We start from the raw sequence: 23670 nt of genomic DNA on the forward strand, positions 1-23670 counted from the left end.
TTCAGTTTTTGGTTTCTGAACATACACCGACCACCGTAATCAGGCTACTTACAGAGCACAATAGGTAATTTTAGTGAAATTAGATTATGTCTGATTTGTCTGTTACTAATGAAGCTGCAGCAAGATAGGACTCTTCAGTGATAATTTTACTGGTGAGCAATGAGCAAATGCATGATTCACGTTGTTAGGAGTACAAATTGAAGTATACATACAGTATATGCAAGAATATGCCCAAATGTACTAATGTGCATTGTGGCTATTTACATTATAATATACCATGAACACAATACAGGATTGTGTTTCATGGCACATATTAGTATTAGTATTATATGTGCATGATCAGTTTCATACATATTTACAGAAAGGTGCTTGGATGTGCACTGTTCTCTTTTAGAGATAAGTATAAAGTACACTTAATCAGCAAAAGTTATTGTTATCGGTGTGTGTGTTTTCAGGAGTGTGTTTGGTGTATGGCGGTCAGTGGTAGATGCTACAGCTCAGTCTGCTGCATCACGACTTGCTGCTGCAGAGGAATACCGTCGACTGATTGGACACGCCTTCACAAGTCTTCGCAATGTGAAGGACATCAAAGCTAAGAGAGTGAGAGAGCTGTATACAGTATGCACACACAGTGATCAAATACTGAAAACATTTAGGAGCTAGTTAAGTGCATTTTCATTATTGCAACACACTGAAATATCTACCAAAGGACACTTGAAAGAATAATTTTGCTGTGTGTGTGTATGTGTTAGGGCCTGGATCGGCTCCAGATGGTACAGGGGGAAGTGGTGGATGCTCTGCGGGAGCTGCACAGGATCAAGAAGAGCTACCACCAACTTAGTCACATCGCCAATGTTGCCAGAGAGAAAGCTGCTGATGCACAGAAAAGGTCAGTGTGTGTGACAGAAGTGTAGGGACCCTTAAAATGTGTATTGTGTTGAATATAGTCAGTAGTAAAAATAACACAACAAATTAAAATGTATTTTGTTTTTTATTTTCAAAATATGATGCAACTATGTATTTTTTGTTTTTGTTCATGACCAGTGAGAAAGTGTGTTTAATACAAGTGTTTTGTTGCTGGCCAATGAATGTTGGAATTGTTGTTGCATCACGACGTGAGTTACGTGCGGAAGAAGAAGAAGAGGCATGAGGCGTGAGACATGTTGTCATTTTGGAGACCAGTTATATTATCTGTAATGTAAGGCCCAAAGTGCAAAGGAAAACGTTTATAGGAAACATTTTATTCAATTTATTTTGCTTTACAGCTTAAAGTGATTTATTTTTCCTGTTAGTCTCTTCGCGATTGTTTGAGAACTCCATGTGTGCTGATTTCTCATCAGATAGAGACATTTACATTTGCACACAGTGACTGATGTGAAGAAGTTCGTTGTGAACTTGTCCTAAATTCATTTGGGACCGGACACCTCTTGCATTTCATCACTGGATGCAGCTCGACTGGACTTTGTTTCGTGTGGATTGAATGGGACTGGAGAAAGTGAGTTTGTGTCGTGAGTGATTCCAACATTGCCTCGTCATTATCATTGGATGGACGTGGGTGAGTTCATCTATTGAGACTTGTTGACTGTGAGAGAGATCGCACAGAACTCTTCAGCTTTATATGTGCACCAACATACTGGGCCCCAACGTTAAAGTACGCGTACAATTTTTGACTGTGTTACTGACTCATACCAAAATTTTCATATGGGACAGAAACATAATCTCAGTGTTTTTTCTTTTCCTTATGAAGTGTGTGAAAGATCTTGAAAGAACGTGATTTTGGTATTGTTTTATTATTTCTGAAGTGTTTAACTTAATCAAGGGTTTGACATTTTATCTCATATTTTAATTTGAGGTTAACATTTAAGAATACAGGTTTAAGAAACTAAGTATCTAAAAAAAAAGAATTGAGAGGTTGTATAAATCTTTTATTTGCTGGAAAACAAATAATTCACGGATTTGTTTGGGTAAAATAATTTGTGTTATTTGCTATTTTCTATACAACTTAATTATTTGTTTCGTCATTTAGTGCTTTCTTTGAAACAAAACAAAGTAATTTTATTAGTTGAAAACAAAAATAAATCATTGCTATTCCTTTTTTTCATAAATTTGTTATCTGGCATTTCATTGTTCTTTTAGATAGTTAATTCATTTAGCACAGTTACAAATTTTTCCTACTTTAATTTTATTGTGTAATTATTGGTACAGGAGAAAAGCTAAATTACAACTGTTTTAATTTAAAGAAAAGAAGCACCGGGTTCTTCTTATTTAACATAGCATTGAAATTAATTAACAAAAGGGTTACATTTTTGGAGGCACCGCTGGGATATTTTTTCTTCTTTTCTTCTTTTTCCTGTTTGCCAATGTGATTTTTGCTAGCAAATATTTTTCATTTTAACCTTTCTTCTATGATGTAGTGTAGCAGTGATTTGACATAGTTGATAATTTCTGTTTTTGTGTTTATTTTCACATAGCTACTTGTCTTCTACAAAGTATGGATCTCTCGTAGACTGTTCAGTGGAGTAGAGAGGAGAGTGTTAGCTTCTCACGTGCCATTGTGTTGAGCAATGTCCCTTTGGATGCTAGCAATGACACCATTGAGAAAGTGTTAAACACGGTAAAGGTTTTTGGTCGCACTAGAATACGTGGTCGCCGTGGTGACATAACTGGCAGATGGTTGTTTATTTTAGTGGAGACCAGTGCTGATCTAGATCCTGATGTTATACCTCCTGAGATAGGTATAGAAAATGAAGCTGGTCCCTGGAGTGTCAACTTAGTGGGTAGCTTAGTAGCCCATAGTCCTGCCACTGAAGGTGACACCTTCCAGCTTAAGCTACAAACCTTGTTGCAGCAGGAGGGTAAGTCCATGGAAGAAGTAAAGGCCATGATTATGGAAAATCAGCCCCCTAAATCTGACCTCATTGTGGACCTAGTAGATGCCATAGGCAAGTTAGTAGATCGTTGTAATCAGGTGTCCAGTGATGGGCCTAATTACAGAAAACTGAGGTTGTTCTCAGGGTGGAAACCTGTCCCTCCAGGTGAAGAAGAATATGAAGACTGGATGGAGCAGGCCGCTCAAATGATAAGTGAATGGCAATGCACCGAATCTGCTAAGAAACAACGCATCATTGAGAGTTTGCGAGGTCCTGCTGCTGACATTGTCAGGTTTCTAAAAGTGAATAACCCATCTGCGACCGCAAATGACTATTTAGCTGCCCTTGATACTGTATACGGTACCACTGAGAATGGACCACAGCTAATGGCTAAGTTTCGTCATACCTACCAGGAAAGTGGAGAGAAACTTTCAGTTTTCTTGTAGAGCTAGAATGGAGCAGCTAATTAAAGGAGCTCTTACCAATGATATGGTTGCTTTGCGAATCAGGATGATTCATACTGTGCAAAATCCCTTCTTTCTCACAGTTGATGAAGGAAGTGAGAGAGGAAGAACACTGGGTAGCTGCACGAGAGAATGTTAAAGCTTCTGTTGCTAATATTGCCTCTCCCCAGGTGCCTGTGCCACCTGAATTGCATAGCCTGAAGAAGGAGGTTAGAGTTGTCTACTCAGGTGAGTCAACTGTTGAGTGTGGCCACTGTGACCCCTGCCGTTGACTGTACCCCACCGAAAATGCCCAGTCAGACAAAGGAAGCTACGAACCGAGACAATGTTCACAAACCCAAAACTTCCAAGTTAACTTTGCCTGGTATCTTCTGCTATAACTGTGGTGAAGATGGTCATAAGAAGTGGGAATGCCAAGCACCTGAGGATCTTCGAAAAGTAAATCAGAAGTTGATGAAAATGCACCGCTTGCAGGGAAACTTGAGCAGAGCTCAGTGAAGGAATGGCACGAAGCTCCAGATAACCCACGTTCCACTCACGGTTCATTTCTGCTTGATGTTGTCCAGCCACAATTGCCTGTAGGTTTAGTAGGGCCTGTCTCTGAGGTGCCTGTTCAGATTGAAGGGATTTACACAAGAGCTCTTCTTGACAGTGGCTCTCAGGTCACTCTATTGTACCGTAGTTTCTATGATACTTATCTGAAACACTTGCCTCTTCAACCTGTGGAAAATCTTGAGATCCTGGGGTCTTAGCTCTCACAAATATCCCTATGATGGATACTTGCCACTCAGACTTGAGTTTACTGAAAGTGTGGCTGGGGTGCATCAGGTGGTTGACACTCTTGCAATCGTGTGTCCAGACCCTTTAAAAAGGGAGGGGATAGCCATATTGGTTGGGACCAACACTAGCTTAGTGAAAAAGATGCTTGAGTCTTGTCGTGAACAGGCTGGTGAAAAGTTCCTGAACGTGTTGACTATACATCCTGTAATTTGAGATGCATTTGAGACTATTCAACAAACAGACGTGTCACAGGGTGATCCGGAAAAACATGGAACAGTTTGGTTTGTGAAGCATACCCCTGTTGTATTGAAGCCAGGTCAAGTTGTGCAACTTCCAGGTCTGCCTAAGTTCCCTGGTCAGATGACTAAATCTTTGTTGTTGGTAGACAAAGCGGAAGTGGATGACACATTTACTTCTGACTTGCAAGTGAGACCTGAACTTCATTCAGCATCCATTGTGTCCAGCCGACGGGTAACAGTGACTGTTAGGAACATGTCCACAAGAGAAGTATGGATAAAGCGAGGAACTCCTCTTGCTCACGTATTTCCAGTGACCATGGTACCACAACTTTCCTCCAAACAACCGCCTGAACAAAGTAACCTGTCCCCTGCATCTTTTGATTTTGGAGATTCTCCAATGCTGGAAGAGGCAAAACGGAGTTTGTGTGAGGAAATGTTGCAGAGAAAAGAAGTGTTTTCCCTTCATGAGTGGGATGTGGGCTGTGCAAAAAGTACCACGCACGAGATAAGGCTGAATGATTCGCGCCCTTTCTGAGAAAGATCTCGTCGTCTCGCTCCGGCTGATTGGGAGGATGTGCGGCAGCATCTACAGGAACTTCAGAGTCCTGGCATTATTTCAGAGTCCCGAAGTCCCTACGCTTCGCCAATTGTAGTGGTGCGTAAAAAGTCAGGGAAGGTCAGAATGTGTGTGGACTATCGGACACTCAACCAACAGACCACACCAGAACAATACACCTTACCCCGAATTGAGGATGCTCTACACAGCCTTTCTGGGAGTAAATGGTTTACTGTTTTGGATCTGAGGAGTGGATACTATCAAATACCAATGAGTGACACCGACAAGGAAAAGACCGCATTCATCTGCCCTCTAGGGTTTTATGAATTTGTGCGTATGCCTCAGGGTATCTGTGGAGCACCTGCTACCTTCCAGAGGGTTATGGAGAGAACTGTAGGAGACATGAACTTCTTGGAGGTGCTTGTGTACTTGGATGACCTAATTGTGTTTGGGCGGACGCTTGAAGAGCACCAACAGCGACTCTTGAAGGTTCCGGACAGACTGAGGGAAGAGGGGCTAAAGATCTCCCTTGACAAGTGTCAATTTGGCAGGACATCTGTGAACTATGTAGGGCATATTGTGTCACAGAATGGAATATCTACTGACCCTTCCAAGATAGAGGCTGTTGTATCCAGGCCCAAACCAAAAACAGTGACAGAGCTCAGAGCGTTTTTAGGGTTCTGTGGATATTACCGCCGTTTTGTGAAGGATTTCTCTAAGTTGTGCCGGCCTCTAAATGAGCTGCTGCAGGGGTATCCATCCACTAAGAAGAAGAAAGACAGCAACTCAGCTGTTAATGGTGCAAAGCCGTGCTACAAATCCTCTGAACCTTTTGGCTCCCGATGGACAGCTCATTGTGATGCTGCTTTTCAAACACTCAAGAATTGCCTGACTCAAGCTCCAGTGTTAGCCTTTACTGATGCACAAAAGCCCTACATCTTGCATGTGGACGCAAGCATGGATGGACTTGGAGGGGTGCTGTATCAGGAGCATGATGAAGGGCTCCGCCCGGTCGCTTTCATCAGTCGAAGCCTTTCCCCTTCAGAGAGAAATTATCTTGCGCACAAACTGGAATTTTTAGCTTTGAAGTGGGCCGTTGTGGATAGACTGCATGACTATGGTGTCCAGTTTGAGGTTAGAACTGATAACAACCCTCTAACCTATATAATGAAGTCAGCAAAGTTTGATGCGACTGGTCATCGTTGGTTGTCAGCCCTTACCACCTACAATTTCAGTCTGAAATACAGGCCAGGCCGAAAGAACGTTGACGCTGATGCATTGTCCAGACGTCTGCATACTCACCTGAGCGCCGATGATGACTGGCAGGAAATTCCAGCGGCGGGTGTCCGAGCTCTCTGTCAGGAAATGTCTGTGGAGAAAAGATTCAGATTCAGAGTCTGAGTTTGGGTTTTATGGTGAGGATGTGGTAGACATTCCTTCTCCAAGGGCAGAGGAGATTCAGAGTGAAATTCCTGTCCAAGATGTAGAAAACCCCAAGCTTGGTGATTCTCAGGGTGAGTTAGAAGCAATGATAGTTCCATGTCAAGTTGAAGCTTCTAATGTTCAGCATAAAACTGTTGATGCTACTGGTGAAGGTACTAAAGTTCAGTCAGATGTGATACCTCCAGTAGTACGCAGATCAAGTAGGGAGAAAAAGCCTAACACACGATCCACGTATGATACACTGGGAGTGCCACGTACTGAATCTGTTTCGTCATACACAGGTCATAAACGAGTAGCCACCATTGCTTTGTTTAAAGTTAGTTTACCTTTAGAAGATAGTTTGAAAGTTATGAAATTATCTATAGCTTGTTGTATCATATCTTTTGATATTGTGGAATGACTCTCAATAAAGTTTTTCAATGACTGTAGTGTTTGTGTCCTACACTGTGACAGGACATAAAGTCGATCATCTTCTACAATTGCCTGATCATAAAAAAGCTTTTATACTTCCTGTAGTGCATAAAAACAAAGAACAGCTGTGTCAATCCACATAAACCTGTACCACCTCAGGCATCTGAAGTCCCCTGTAAATATACCTACAGCATCTTCTTTTCCTTTCGGCTGTTCCCTTTCAGGGGTCACCACAGCGAATCATGTGCCTCCATCTAACCCTGTCCTCTGCATCCTCTTCACTCACACCAATTAACTTCATGTCCTCTCTCACTACATCCATAAATCTGCTCTTTGGTCTTCCTCTAGACCTCCTGCCTGGCAGCCCCAACCTCAGCATCCTTCTACCAATATATTCACAGTCTCTCCTCTGAACATGTCCAAACCACCTCAATCTGGCCTCTCTGACTTTATCTCCGAAACATCTAACATGAGCTGTCCCTCTGATGTACTCATTCCTGATCCTGTCTGTCCTCGTCACTCCCAAAGAGAACCTCAACATCTTAAGCTCTGCTACCTTCAGCTCTGCCTTTTGTCGTTTCTTCAGTGCCACTGTCTCTAAGCTGTACAACATCGCTGGTCTCACCACCGTCTTGAACACCTTTCCTTTCATTCTTGCTGATACTCTTTTATCACACAACACACCTGACACTTTTCTCCACCCGTTCCAACCTGCTTGCACTTGCCTCTTCACCTCTTTCCCACAGTCTCCATTGCTCTGAACCATTGACCCTAAGTACTTAAAGTCCTGCACCTTCTTCACCTCTGCTCCCTGTAACCTCACCGTTCCACCTGGGTCCCTCTCATTGACACACATGTAGTCTGTCTAAGCTTCATTCCTCTGTTTTCCAGAGCAGACCTCCATCTCTCTAGATTTTCCTCCACCTGCTCCCTGCTCTCACTACAAATAACAATGTCATCCGCAAACATCATAGTCCATGGAGATCCTGTCTAACCTCATCTGTCAGCCTGTCCATCACCAGAGCAAACAAGAAGGGGCTCAGAGCCGATCCTTGATGCAAACCCACCTCCACCTTGAACTCCTGTCACACCTACAGCACACCTCACCACGGTCTTAGAGCTATCATACATGTCCTGCGCCACTCTAACATACTTCTCTGCCACTCCAGACGTCCTCATACAGTACCACAGCTCCTCTATCGGCACCCTGTCATACACTTTCTCTAAATCTACGAAGACACAATGCAACTCTCTATGACCTTCTCTGTACTTCTCCATCAGCATCCTCAAAGCAAATACTGCATCTGTTATACTCTTTCTAGGCATGAAACCATATTGCTGCACACAAATGCTCACCTCTGCCCTTAGCCTAGCTTCCACTACTCTTTCCCACAACTTCATTGTATGGCTCATCAGCTTTATTCCTCTGTAGTTGCCACAGCTCTGCACATCTCCCTTGTTCTTAAAAATTGGCACCAGTACACTTCTCCTCCATTCCTCGGACATCCTCTCACTCTCCAAGATCTTGTTAAACAAACTAGTCAGAAACTCTACTGCCACTCAACTCTTCAAAGTACTCCTTCCATCTTCCCATCACACTCCTGGCACCTGTCAATACATTTCTATCCTTATCTTTAATCACCCTAACCTGCTGCACATCCTTCCTATCTCTATCTCTTTGTCTGGCCAACCTGTACAAATCCACCTCTCCCTCTTTAATGTCCAACCTAGCATACAAGTCCTCATATGCTCTTTGTTTGGCCCTTGCCACCTCTACCTTCACCTTACGCTGCATCTCCCTGTACTCCTGTCTACTCTCTTCAGTCCTCTCAGTCCTCACCACCAGAGTCATTTTACACACTACCATCCTGTGTTGTCTGGCTACACTCTCCCCTACCACTACTTTACAGTCACTGGTCTCTTTCAGATTACAACGTCTACACAAGATGTAGTCCACCTGAGTGCTTCTACCTCCGCTCTTATATGTCACCCTATGTTCCTGCCTCTTCTGGAAGAAAGTGTTCACTACAGCCATTTCCATCCTCTTTGCAAAGTCTACCACCATCTGTCCTTCTGCGTTCCTGTCCTGAAGACCAAACCTGCCCATCACATTCTCATCACCTCTGTTCCCTTCACCTAGATGCCCATTGAAATTTGCACCATTCACCACTCTCTCACCTCTGGGGATGCTCTGCATCACTTCATCTAACTCACTCCAGAATTTCTCCTTCTCTTCTAACTCACATCCTACCTGTGGGGCATAACCACTCACAACATTGAACATCACCCCTTCAATTTCCAGCTTCAGACTCATCAACCTGTCTGATACCCTTTTCACCTCTAGAACATTCCTCACAAACTCCTCTTTCAGGATAACTCCTACTCCGTTTCTCTTCCTATCTGACCCATGGTAGAACAACTTGAACCCTGCTCCTAAGCTTCTAGTCTCGCTACCTTTCCACCTGGTCTCCTGGACACACAGTATGTCCACCTTCCTTCTCTGCATCATGTCAATCAACTCTCTAGCCTTCCCTGTCATAGTCCCAACATTCAAAGTCCCCACTGTCAGTCCTACATTCTTAGCTTTCCTCTTCTCTCTCTGCCTACGAACACACCTTCCTCCTCTCCTTCTTCGTCTTTCACCAACAGTAGTCCAATTTCCACCGGTACCCTGCAGGTCAACAGCACCGGTGGTGGTCGTTGTTAACCCAGGCCCCGACCGATCCGGTATGGAAGTAATTTTCACGATTCGCATTTTTAATTTGGCATGTGTTTTACGTCGGATGCCCTTCCTGACACAACCCTCTGCATTTATCCAGACTTGGGACTGGCACAAGAAGACACTGGCTTGTGACTCCTTGCGGTTGCATTGTAAATATACCTACAGTATAAACTGTAGGTATATGTAAATATACCTACAGTATAAATTCTTTAAATTAGTTCATAACTTCACATCTTGTTCCCTTGTACCTACATGTATGTATCAGTATGTACTGTACTGGTACACTATTAGTAAATTGGGAAGAATTATGCTGCCATTGCGGGTCGTATTCTAACGACATACCAAATATTTTGACTGAGGCTAGAATGGAGGGCAGTGGCAAGGATGGTAAAGTCTTGTTACTACTTAAAACTAATGAGGACATGTGGGCAATAAAACCATATATATATATATATATATATATATATATATATATATATATATATATATATATATATATATATATATGCCTTAATTTGTTCAGTGTAAACGTCCTGTTAACCAAAATAACATCTGCGCTTTGCATCACGTTACCACTGAAAATATGCATAATAACATGGTTTATTCAGGGCTTTTTTGTGTCTTTGATTGAAGTTGCTGATAGTTGTTGTTAAATATATATATTGTTATTTTATGTCTTATATGTTATCGATATGTTAATTAATTTTGTCTTCCAGAGCAAGAAAGAGTGAGCATGGGATTTTCCACTTTAAAACTGGACTACATAAAATGGCCGCTAAGGTTGTATAACAACATTTCCTACATAACAGAAATGAGCTATTGACACAGACCAAAGTAAGAAATTAATGTTTTTTTGCATAGACCATTTTGTCCTGTTTGTCCCCTTAATCTGATGTTTAAGTATTTCCATCTTATGTGAAATGGAAGTTACAGTAATGACCATCTCTCCCATCACTACCTTTTACCTCATATGGTGTGAACTTAACATATGCCTGATATAGTCAAGTCCAGTCAACTTTATTTATATATCCCCAAATCATAAATTTGCCACAAACGGCTTTTACATAGTGGTGGTAAGGTGAGGTGAACTAGTCTGACAGATCAAAAATATCATAACATTTCTCTACTTCTAGATACTATGCCTGTGAGCCAGTGTTAAAGTAATAATAATTACATATAATAACAATTATAATAATTCCACACCCCACCTCCACTCAATCCATACCAATTGCTGCCTAAAAAATATAAACTGTGGGCTGACAGAGTGTTTAAACCTCTCTTTACTGATAAAACACAGCTTTTAACATTCAGAATGATAAATAGCTTCTAGCTTCTTAGCTTCTAAAGTTGCACCAACGTGTTACCAAACAGTTGATTTTACCCAACAGACACAGTGCCACGTTAGAATAAATTTTTTAGTTGTATTTAGAGTTGTGTTTCTCGCTACTTGATGAATGTAAGTAAATTCACTCTCCTTTTAGCTCTGTTTTGTTCCTCTTTTGTGTAACAGTTTTTACTCCGACAGAGGAGGTTAAATAAAAGTGACTGCACATCACTGCCTGGTATGGAAACAGCAGCCGACAAGACTGAAAGGCCCAGCAAAGAGTGGTTTGCTCGGCTGAACATACAATAGGTGGTGCTCTACCTTGCCTAAAGGGTATTTACACCAGGCGCTGCAAGAATAAGGCTAGGAGAATCATTAAGGATCCCGACCACCCAGATAACGGGCCTTTTCTCTCTTCTGCGGTCGGGAAGGTCTCAGATACACCAGGCCAGCACTGAAAGATTCAGCAAGAGCTTCTACCCTCAGGCCACTAGGATCCTAAATTCATATTCTATTCAAACTCTTTCTTTAATGCACAAATTTAAGGAACTGGCAGGATTATGTGACAAATAAACTTGATTGAGTAATGATGCAACACTGCTAAAAAGCTCAGATTGCCTACTCTATTTTGGACACTCCCCGCTAAGGTCAGGACTGTCAAGACAGCTTGCTATTGGTCAATGTCGTGAATTTGTGTGTTAAAGTTCACCAAAGTTTCACTCTATGCAGAATATTTGCGTGGATTAATCCTTGAGAGATCCTCTAATTGTGCCAATTCCATTGGAATGAATTAATTTCACCACAAAATTTTGGCATTTTAAATCCTGGTGTGTCCAGGCCAAAAAAATAAGCTAAAAAAGGTTACATTTGCAGTCAGAGGTACGTTTAAATGATCTGGTAGCTTATTACACATGTTCACTGGGTTTCATCCTATTGTTTCCATTGTCAAATAGTCTTAAAACAACACTCAGACCTTAAGTAACCTTAAGTGGTCATTCAATTCAATTAAATTTTATTTATATAGCTCCAATTCATAACAGAAGTTACCTCATTGCACTTTTCCTATAGAGCAGGTCTAGACCGTACTCTTTATAATATAATTTACAGAGACCCAACAAATCAAATGATCAAGTATTTGGCAACAGTGGCAAGAAAAAACTTCCTTTGAGAGGCAGAAACCTTGGACAGAACCAGACTCAATGGTTTTGAGAGTGAGACACAGAGAGAGGTTGTGAGAGAGATAGAGAGAGAGGTTTAGAGAGAGAGAGGTTTTGGGGAGGGGTGGGTGGGGTTTTTAATAGTAGAATTGTAATTGTAGTATTAATATTAATAAATTAATAATAATAGGAATGACAGCTATAGGAATAATAATGACAGTATTAGTAACAGATCCAATAACAACAACTGTAGTACTAGTTGTCAAGCAGGCACATGGGGGCAGCAAGTGGCCCACAACCACAGATCCAGTCTCTGCAGCTCCGGAGGCAGCTGCTGAAAGCGACAGAAGGAGAGAGGAGAGAAACAAAAAAGCACAGAACTACGGGAGAAAGAAGATGTCGAGTTAGTAACATGCAGTAATGGGATAAAAATGCATACAGATGGGGAGGGAGAGAGGAAAGAGGTGCATCATGGGAAGTCTCCCGGCAGTCTAGGCCTATAGCAGCATGACTAAGGGATGGTTCAGGGCTCACCCAAGCCAGCCTAACTATAAGCTTTATCAAAGAGGAAAGTCTTAAGCCTACTCTTAAATGTGGAAATGGTGTCTGCCTCCTGAACCCACATTGGGATGTGATTCCACAGGAGAGGAGCTTGATAACTGATAACTGAAAGCTTGATAATTTTCATGAATACAGTTTAAGTACTATAAGATTTATAGTTTAGTTTTAGTGTTTCAAAGTGGTCTATACTCTATTTGTTCCTTTTTAATGCAAGTTATTGATGTCTGTTGCATGTTTCACTTGAACTAAAAAATATAATTTTGTGTGTGTGCAGCTCAGCGCCAGGTTGAGAGAGTGTGACGACCATTTGACTGAAGTTCGTAATGAGTACCTACTGGCGTTAGCAGCAGTCAATGCCCATCAACAACACTACTATGCTAATGACTTACCACGTATTATGGAGGTAAAACACACACACACACACACACACACACACACAAAAACTCATACAAACTGGAGAAAATGAAGCTAAAACCATTGTATGAGTTGTGTATATGATAAACCACATCATTTCCAGATGTAATGCAGGCTGTTGGTCTGAGTTTACTCTGCACAGTGTACATAACAGTCTACTATCCCCCTTTTTAATCTGAAATCTCAAATCAAATTGTTGTCATCATCACTTCCTCCTTGATGTTAAATTTTCCAAACAAAAAAATGAAATTCCACTCCTACCCTCTGGTTTGTTATTAGTTGTCACCTACTAACATTGAACGGCTCAGAGGTACTTTGATTAGAATTGGTGAAAATGTTCAAAGGTGAAGAAACTGACTTGTTAACAATGACAGTTGCTTGAGATTATGGTGTCTTTTTTTGAGAGTCTAAATGACATCACAGTTTACAGACAATAAAATAACACTATAGAAAATACAGTACAAAACAGCAAAGGCACAACACCATTCTGTGAACAAACCAAAAAGGACAATAAACAGCACATTTAATTAATTGCAATTTTGTTAGTTTGCACCACTAAAGTACAATTTAAACCCTTTTATCAAAAGACCTTAATTTTTGAGTTTGTTTTTTTTAGTTTAAATAAGTTTGTGTTCATCAAATTACTACAAATGAATAGACAACACAGAAAACCTGGGGCCAGGCAGTATTATTCCAGTATAGGAGCACTGGCCGTGCCGGTTGAGAGCATGCCTGTTAGAGACGTTCGCTGGCCAAGCTGGCTGACTTGCTTTCCCTGCACACATGAATGGGATGAAATCATTTAATGATGATTATATGCCTTTCCAGATTTTCCAAATGTTATTGGACCTAATGGATCAAATTCTTATTCTAAAAAGAATTTACTTCAGTGGGTTTGTGATGCTCAGAAAAATGTATTCACTGTTTTACAGCCGCTCTTTTCGTAATGATTGTGTATGGGAAAAGATCACCTCACAGCCCAACATTGTTCCTGGGACTTGAATGAATATTCTGCCATGTATAGTTTGCTGTGTGTACTGTACTTGATAGGAACTTACAGGTGATAGGGTATAATCCACTGAGGACTAAAGATGGGGGATAGGGGGTTGGGGGTTCAATTGGGGCCTCCAATATGTCAATGCAGTCACGCATTATTGGATAAAAGCTGTAGTGTTGAAAATGGTGGTGAAACAATTTGAAATAATGAAAACTGACTCCTGTACCCTTTCCCCCATCAGCAAATGGACGGTGATGTTTATGATGATTTGAGAAGCCATTTTACCCTGCTGTGTGAGACAGAAATGAATACCTGTCTGGCCACACATAAACAGTACAGCAGGATATGCGAGAGTGTTACTAAGGTATGTGTGTGTGCATACAATTTGTGTTTTTTTGTGTTCTGTATACAGCATATTGATTTGTTTAATGGTTTGTGTACATGTGTGTTCAAATACAGAGCTTAACTATGTTTTTGTGTGCCATAGAGGGTTCTTATGCTGCATTCATGTCATATTGGAGTTATCGTACATACCAGCTTCAATGATTTGACAGCCATATTGGAGGCTCTCAATTAAACGGGCATTAGAATTGGTGACAGGCCTTCAAAAATGAATATCTATCCAAACCTTTTGTTGACTATCTGAGTTTTATATATGCAAAGTATCCCACAGTGGCTCCTGAGAAATCAGACATAAGACATTTCTCACCTAGTCTCTAGAGGAGATGGGTGTGGGGACAGAGGGGTTACAGGGAGGCTGACAGACGGAGAGAAAGCAGGAATGCGGAAAGGTGGAAACAAATTAAACATGGAAGAAAAGGTAAAGTAAGACCATGTTTAAAAGTAAGGACAAAGAAATGCAAGACAAGTTAGGAAGATAGTGGCAGAGATATATACATTTTGTGAATGTTCACGGAAAATAATGGGGGCAATAGGAGGTTTCCTGGTACAACTAGGTTTTAGAAGGACAGAAGTTTGCAGAAAGAAATTCAACACATACACAAAATGTCTGAACAGCAACTGAGTGAAATCTTTGGGGGGGAACCTCATAAGTTGTTCCCTTCAAAATGTGAGTGGGTAGAAAGCATTTTAATACCTAGGTCTTCATTTTTGTGATGGTACAAGGCTGGCACAGGTGAAAACACTGGGATTTTGTTCACCTGCACCTGTTTGGTCATTTCATTGCTCAAAAGAAATCCCCCCACACCCCAGCGACACAGTGCGATTTTTGTATCCAGCTTGGCTTGACACTACACCTGCATAACCATTCACAAAGACACCTAAGCAAAAACTCTGAGTGGCGTGAGGTGTACCCACAGACCTTTCCAATATTTTCAGAGCATACGTTTCCAACCTTCTCCACAAATTATGGATATTTTTTCCTGAAAAGGATAGTGTAGGAGGAACTGTTTAGTTTGTTCCTGGTTAACATTGATTGGTTGCTGTATTGTCAGGTGACCAGAGAGAGAAATGTTCTTCTGTTTCTTCAAGAATCTGTCTCCTTCAGCAAAACACCTGAATTCACCTTTCAGCCAGCTCCACTAGACAAGGTATGTTTGTATGTTTGTGGGTAAACTCCAGTTGTGCAGGAGCAAATTTGAGATATTGGCAGTTTGCAGTTAGTTTGCAGTTGGCAGTCATCTGGACCGGGGCAAACATATAATGAAATTAATTTATAATGCTATTTTACCACCCTTTTCAGTGATAAAATATATTCTAAGTCAGTAACAAAAGACTAAAGGAAAAACTAGAATGTTCATCATTAAGTCAAAAGAAGAAATAAGCATGGGTGCATGTGTGTGCATGCACAGAGATGGAAATAATAACATTCAAAATATAAGCTTATGATGCAGTCCAGTGTAACAGCACCATAAACTGTGGCTTCAAAAATGACCAAAGAGTTAAATCAACACTTCTCTGAAAGTTTTCATAAAAAAAGTAACATGATAATCCTCATAAAGGGCTGTTGTATTGTGTTACATTATAAGGAATTATGAATAGAAGGATATTTGTCTCTTTTTTGTGCAGGTGTCTGCTCTACAGGAGGTTTGTGTTTCAGAAGCAGAGGGATATCTGGTTAAGGAGGCCAAGAAATGGGCTACAAAAGCTGCTAAAGACTACAAGATTGTCACCCATGGAGAGAGGGTGAGATTTTGATTTCAAAGTTGGAAAACCAGGATACTCCTGACTATTGAATGCTTGCAGCAGTGGCCCTCAGTTTTTTTCTGTTATTCAGAATTTTTATCTTCTAGAAATATTTCTTTGTCAAACATTGTTTAGATTGGTCAATTTTATTCTAATATTTGACTTCTGTATCTTGAAATGCATAAAACAATCAGCAGCAACAACAACTCTACATCACCATCATCAACATCACTTAATTATGTTCTATGTTCACTGATTTTAAAATTCTGTATGGATTTAGTTAACAAAAATATGACAATTTGGATAGATTAACACCCCTGCATTATTGTACTGCAGCTAACAATGCGGAGGTGCTAATGCTGATGTGTTGCTGCAGCATTTAGAGATTTCACAATTTATACATGATAATACAAATACACATACAAATGATAATATAAACTTGAAAATGTAATTCCACAATAGCATTATAATTTTCCACATATGCATGTCTTATTTGAGTAAAAATTAAAATGAAATAATCCAATTTGCATTTTCATTTTCACATACTTGGGCGTTCTATGACCATATTAAAATTAAAATGGAAAAGCTATTTGACATTTACATACATATCCGGAAATTATAATGCTATTGTGGAATTACATATTTATGTTCAAGTTTATATTATCATTTGAATATAGTCCCGTATACACTTCCATATTCTGGTATCTGCCAAATACTTTCTATCAAGATTTTCTATGTTTTTTTGTGAATGGATCAGATAAAACTATAAGCTGTGGAATGGACAGTTGTTTTGTGTTTTTCCTGTTTTCATCCATACTACCAACAAAAGTAGTAAGTGGTAAAAGTGTTTATATGTGTTTGTTTGTTTAAAATTCCACTCTAATAAGGAAGGTATTGTATATCTCTGTCCATGTTTCCCCCTCAGGCCCTACAGATGTTAAAGGGTAGGTTGAAGCTCTTGTCAGGGGAGACGGAGCTCAGTGTGGAGCAGAAGATAGCAGAGGTGCAGGACAGCTTCAGGAAAGCCAAGGTACTTCTTTTTTGACTGTTTTTTAAATGTGCTTTTTCTCACAGGTAAATAAATCCAACATGGGAGTTCATCTCATCCTGTTACCATTCTGTTCTCAGCCTCTGCCTCTTTCTTTAATTTGAAGAAAGCATATAAACCAATTCATTTCCAATAAAAAAAACAGAATCAAAATATCTCCAAGAAACAAAACTATAAAAATAATTTGTGAGCTGAATTGAACAGCTGATGACATTTCATAACTCAAGATATTTAAGACCAAGATTTCAAATAAATTTGGACTGATTGACTGATTACTACTGTAATTAACTGACAAGAGCAAATATTCAACATGCTGAAATTAAAACCCTAGACAGCGATAATTTTTTATGCATAATTACAATATTGTCAAATAAAAAATGTCATTTATCTATCAGTAAGAATAAAAGTGTAGCATGTCAAGCAAAGAAAGAGAGGATAAAAAGGCCACTGGGGACATGTATTAAGGATTTGTGGCCCTTCTTTAGGCACAAAATGGTCACATTGCATTTGTCCTTATTTACTAAAGGGCTGCATTGAGTGTTTGCGCAGGTAAAATGGAAAAGAAGCTGTTGAAGCGGAAAATTACATGTATAGGCTCATACAATGTATTTTAAGGTGTTCTTATAGAAAGGAAGCAAAATATGCAAGAAGCGAATGGGAATTTATTCAAATAACTGCTGCACCTGATCTCTCACTGCTACAGCGGAAGAACTGAACATGTCGGAAAAGCTGACACTGTTGTATCACACACAGAGGGAGTAGAGTCTTTTGTGAGTGACACTATGTCTTCAGGCTTACAGTTAAGACAATGAATACACTATAGTGAGAGCAGTAAAGAAAACTACAGTGAATTAATAGATGGTATAACAAACGGTATGTATAAGGTAACTTCACAGGAGTTGTTTATTTATAACCACAGCCATGGATGTCCCAATCAAGTGTTTTTGGCCCCTATCTGATCCGAGTCCTTTAATATTGGGTCTGCCGATGCTGAGTCCGATCTGATACTTACATTTACCTAAATATTTATTAAATATGTTTCTGACACATTGAATTTTAGCTTGGTGAAATTTCAATCTGGAAGACTGTCAATCTTCGACTCGTCCCTGAGATTGCCAGAACACGCGATGCTACGCACCCTACACGGCTGGGCGGAAGTGCTCGCAGGCGCCGTCAAGATCGTAAATAAAGGCAGGGGAAGCGCGGAGGGCTAAGAGCTAAGCTAACGCTAACACCACACTGGCTCTCTTTACCCAGCATTTTCCTCGCAAATGTACGATCATTCGTGAACAAAATAGAAGACTTTTGAACTGCAATGTCATGATCTTCACTGAAACATGGCTACACAGTGGCATACCGGACAATGCTATTGAGCTAGCTGGACGCCACACACTCCGGGCAGATAGGACGGCAGATAAATCTGGTAAGACCAGAGGCGGAGGATTGTGCATTTACGTTAACAAAGCTTGGTGTACGAACTTGGTTATTGTTAGGAGACACTGCTCAGCTAACCTAGAATTTCTCATAGTTAAATGTAAACCATTTTATCTGCCACGGGAGTTCACTTCCACCATTATAAAGGCAGCTTATATTCCTCCAGATGCTGATGCCAAGCTTGCTATGAGTGAACTTCATGCGGCCATCAGACTGCTCACCTGGAGGCTGCATTTATTGTTGCAGGAGATTTTAATCACTCAAACTTAAAGGCAGTGCTCCCTAAATTTCACCAGCATGTTTCCTGTCACACCAGAGGAAACAAAACTTTGGACCATGTCTTACACCATGACCCCCCTCCCCCACCTGGGTCAATCTGATTACCTTTCTTTGTTCCTCACCCCCAAGTATTCACCTCTCATCAATCGTGTGAAGCCATCAGTGAAGACCATCAAAGTATGTTCTGTGGGGGTAGACTCCACACTCCAGGACAGGTTTCAACACACAGACTGGAGTATGTTTGTCTCTCAGGCCACCTGTGGCTCTCATACAGACATAGACGGCTACATCTCCTCTGTACTGGACTACATCAACATCACCATAGACAGTGTTACAACTCAGAAGCAAATCACCACATACCCAAATCAGAAGCCATGGATGAACAAGGAGGTGTGCCTCCTGTTGAAGGCACGCAACACTGCCTTCAGATCAGGTGACGCACAGGCCTACAGCACTTCCAGGGCAAATCTGAAAGGGGACATCAAAAAGGCCAAACACTGCTAGAAGCTAAAGTTAGAGGAGCACTTGTCCAACTCCGACCCTTGACGCATGTGGCAGGGCATCTAGGCCATCAGCAACTACAAACCCAGACACCCCTGTAGCCACAGATGACTCCTTCCTGAACGAGCTTAACGACTTTTATGCTCGCTTCGAGAGAGACAATAGGGAAACTGCCACCAAGCTCACACCCTCAGCTAACCACCCGACCATCACACTCACCTCCACAGATGTCTACACTGCACTGAGCCAGATCAACGTACGCAAGGCTGCTGGACCAGGTGGCATCCCCGGTCGTGTACTCAAGGCATGTGCAGAGCAGCTCGCTGGGGTCTTTACAGATATTTTCAACCTGTCCCTTGCCCAAGCAGCTGTGCCAGCATGCTTTAAATCCACCTCCATTGTGCCAGTGCCAAAACACTCTAGTCCAATGTGCCTGAACGACTACTGCTTGGTAGCACTCACACCCATTGTTATGAAGTGCTTTGAGTGGCTGGTCCTGGCACACCTAAAGGACTTCCTCCTACCCACATTGGACCATACCAGTTTGCCTACCGCATCAATTGGTAGCACAGAGGATGCAGTCTCCATAGCACTGCACTCTGTACTCACACACTTGGACAAACACTTATTCACAAATGTTGTTTGTTGACTTCAGCTCTGCATTCAACACTGTCATCCCTTCCAAGTTAATCACCAAACTTGGAAATCTGGGCATTAACACCTCCATTTGCAATTTGATTATGGACTTCCTGACAAACAGACCTCAGCTTGTTAGGTCAGGCCACAACTGCTCCACCACCATTACACTCAACACAGGTGTACCACAGGTCTGTGTGCTGAGCCCCTTCCTCTACTCTTCACACTCGACTGCAGGCCTGCGCATGGATCTAACGCCATCATCAAGTTTGCAGACGATACTACGTGATTGGCTCATCAGAAACAACGATGAGACTGCCTATAGGGAGGAGGTCCAGCACCTGGCCACATGGTGCACAGATAATAACTTGCTCTTTAACACCTCCAAGACAAAGAAGCTCATTGTGGACTTCAGGAAGGAGAGAGGAGGCACACATGACCCCATCCACATTAACGGGATGGCTGTTAAGCGTGTCTCCAGCTTCAAATTCTTGGGGACCCATATTTCGGAGAACCTGTACTGGACCACCAACACCTCCTGCCTGGTCAAGAAGGCTCACCAGCGCCTCTTCTTCCTGAGGACACTGAAGAAGAACCAGCTGTCCTTAGCTATTCTGGTGAACTTCTATCGCTGCACAGTAAAGAGCATCCTAACTTACTGTGTCACAGTTTGGTATGGGAACTGCTCTGCTGCAGAGTGTAAGGCACTGGAGCGGGTGGTGAAAACTGCCCAGTGCATCACTCGGACTCTACTTCCAGCCAATGTGGACATCCAGAGGAAACGCTGTCTGCGTCGAGCCCGCAGCATTCTTAAGGACTCCTCTCACCCTGCCCAGAGACTGTTTTCTCCCCTGCCTTCTGGCAGGCACTTCAGATGTCTCCTGACAAGGACCAGCAGACTGAGAAACTTCTTACTGAACTCTGTCCCTCGCTGATTCCACTGTCCCGTCATATACCTTAACTTAAATGCTGCTATATTGATACTGTTTTTGCTACATCTACCACATATTCATTTGCACTACCGGACTATTTATTTATACATATACTGCATCATTTGCACTCCTATACTGCATCATTTGCACTCCAGTACTATGTACTGAATACTGCAATAACTCATCTACTGCACTGTTAATTATTTCCATACATTGCACTACTTTATATTCATTGCACTACTGTTCTGCCCAGTCCAATTCACTATTGTACATATCCATCAATATACTTCTGTTTATAGTAATGCCATCTGTATATAATGTCCGTAGTACCACATAGTAAAATATTTTCATAATACTGCTCTATCCTGCATTTATGCACACACTTTATATCCTGCACTTGCTTATTGCACTTCTGGTTAGACCTAAACTGCATTCCGTTGCCTTGTACTTGTACATGTGTAATGACAATAAAGTTGAATCTAATAATCTAATCTATATGCTACTCATTTATATTCTCTCTCTCTCTCTCTTCCTTTTCCCTCTTCCAACTCAATCAGACTGAGGGCATTCACTCTTTCAGTTAAACCAATCAGATAATGCCACAATGTCTCCTCAACATTACTTAGATGGCTATAATAATACATAGGCTAAATAAAAAAAACCATGTCCACATTAAAGATCCAGGAACGAATTCTCAGTTGTAGAGTAAGAGATTAACAAAAGACATATCTGCATTGGAGTCCATTTCAAGTCTTTCATACAGTCCAATAGGCAAAACCACAAGAAAAGATTCAGGGAAGAAAAGATTCAGGTTTGATCTGTCTGCGCACCGTCTGGCCCCTTCAGTGTTATAGTCCATTCCACCCAAGCATTTTTTCTTCATTATGCTTCTGTTTACAATGCATAAACTAAGAAAATAGCTGGTCAGGGTGCACGGCTCATCAAGACAGGCATAACTGACGCTCTTAAAATAGTTTCAGTCTACCCTCTCATAACATCTTTTGGCATCAGGTGGGATTCCAATTTTTTTTTTTTTTTCGTGGTGCGCTGAGATTCAACTGCAGGAGTAGCCCATGTATTTAACTAGTTTCTATGGTGCTGTTCTGAAACAAAATAGGGTCAAAAGTATTGTAGCTGTGTATCACCACATCTGAATATGTGAAAACATTTTGTATGAATACATTCAAATGTGTGAATGTAAAACGTTTTGATCAAATGAATCGCGTGTAGATGCAGCGGCCGGTAGCTCCTTCATACTTCTATATATTTTTGTTTGTTTTTTTTTTTTTTCAGCTTTAGTGCTGAAACATCAATGAATGATGTTTGATTGGATTTGATTTAAAGGACTAAGCCAAAATTGTTCAAATTGACTGGATCACAAGATTTGGACTATGGCATTGGCTGAGTGTGCAGATGCTGCGGCCTGTAGATCCTTCAATCTCTGCTAGCTACATTCTTGTTTTTGATCTGTTTTTTTTTCCTTTTTTGGCTTTATTGCTGAAACACGTATTAACTATGACAGTACTACATCATCATTGTCATTGGAAAAGGAAGACAGGGTTTGGATTAAAGAGCAGCGGACCTTGAGCCAGATCAATCTGACCAGGCGGGAACCACGGCGGCTGCTGTGATCGCCCAAGAGGAGAGGAAAGACAGCTGAGATAGGAGCCATGCTGGCCCAACTTGGACTTAAGGCTGCTCCTGTCCGGTCTGGACGAAATGGGACTCAGGCTGGCCAAGCAACGGGAATCAGAGATTGTTGTGCCCACATCTTCCATCAGCATCCCAGATCAAGCACTCGATGGGTTACTGTGTTCTGAGCTGACAGAGCGCAAGACTTTCGAGCATGAACTGCCTTTTTAAGGTCATGCCACAGCATCTCTATAGGATTCAGGTCAGGGCTTTGACTAGGCCACTCCAAAGTCTACATTTTGTTCTTCTTCAGCCATTCAGAGGTGGACTTGCTGGTGTGGTTTGGATCATATTCCTGCTGCAGAACTCAAGTTCACTTCAGCTTGAGGTCACAAACAGATGGCTGGACATTCTCCTTCAGGACTTTTTGGTAGACAGCAAAATTCATGGTTCCATTTATCACAGCAAGTCTTCCAGATCCTGAAGCAGCAAAACAGCCCCAGACCATCACACTACCACCACCTAGTGCCTGCTCTCCTCAGCTTTGTGTCGGTCTGCCGTCTGCCTCCAGGCTACCGGCTTCCATCATTACACTCCTGGTTCCTCATTGTGTGGAACCTACAATTGCACTTCCACTGTCCTATTCGTGCTTTTGGGTCCTGCCATAACAGAACGATCTGGCCAAGATTGACCCAGCCGACTTCAACCTGGACCCAGCTGGAGTGCAGCGAGCAATCTCCAGCCAAGGACAGCCATTGGACCCTCTTGGAACACAGTCAGACCGTCTTGTACCAGGTATCCCAATTGACTACTCAAGTCACCACGCTGACTGCTCAACACTCAGGAGTGGGCCAGGAGACAGCGGCCCGGCACAAGATCCCACTAGAACCCCTGGAGAGACCTCTTATAGCGAATGCCCTGGATGGTAGGCTCCTAGCCTGAGTGACTCACCGGACTATACCTGTCACCCTAGTTCTGTCTGGAAATCATCGAGAAACCATCCAGTTTAACGTCATTCCATCCCCAGATTCTCCACTGGTTTTAGGCCACACAACCCACACATCGACTGGTCAGCCGGTAAAATCATCAGCTGGAGGTCCTTCTGCCTGGCAACATGCCAATCAG

General features: G+C 41.7%; 1 protein-coding gene across 3 annotated transcripts in view; it reads left to right on the forward strand.

Annotated features, from left to right (window-relative positions):
* Positions 1 to 23670, forward strand: part of LOC122880149 (F-BAR and double SH3 domains protein 1-like) — a 61843-nt gene that overhangs the window by 12424 nt on the left and 25749 nt on the right. For all 3 annotated transcript variants that reach the window (XR_006378837.1, XM_044204971.1, XM_044204972.1), the window contains exons 5-12: positions 456 to 600; positions 753 to 889; positions 10202 to 10265; positions 12802 to 12930; positions 14180 to 14302; positions 15393 to 15488; positions 15967 to 16083; positions 17009 to 17113. Coding sequence is in view for 2 of the 3 variants with exons in the window: in XM_044204971.1 (XP_044060906.1) it covers positions 456 to 600; positions 753 to 889; positions 10202 to 10265; positions 12802 to 12930; positions 14180 to 14302; positions 15393 to 15488; positions 15967 to 16083; positions 17009 to 17113 (916 nt within the window). In the remaining variant the exon portion in view is untranslated. The remainder of the gene's footprint in view (positions 1 to 455; positions 601 to 752; positions 890 to 10201; positions 10266 to 12801; positions 12931 to 14179; positions 14303 to 15392; positions 15489 to 15966; positions 16084 to 17008; positions 17114 to 23670) is intronic.

Source organism: Siniperca chuatsi, linkage group LG8 (genome assembly GCF_020085105.1).
Source record: "Siniperca chuatsi isolate FFG_IHB_CAS linkage group LG8, ASM2008510v1, whole genome shotgun sequence".
Classification (NCBI taxonomy): Eukaryota; Metazoa; Chordata; class Actinopteri; order Centrarchiformes; family Sinipercidae; genus Siniperca; species Siniperca chuatsi.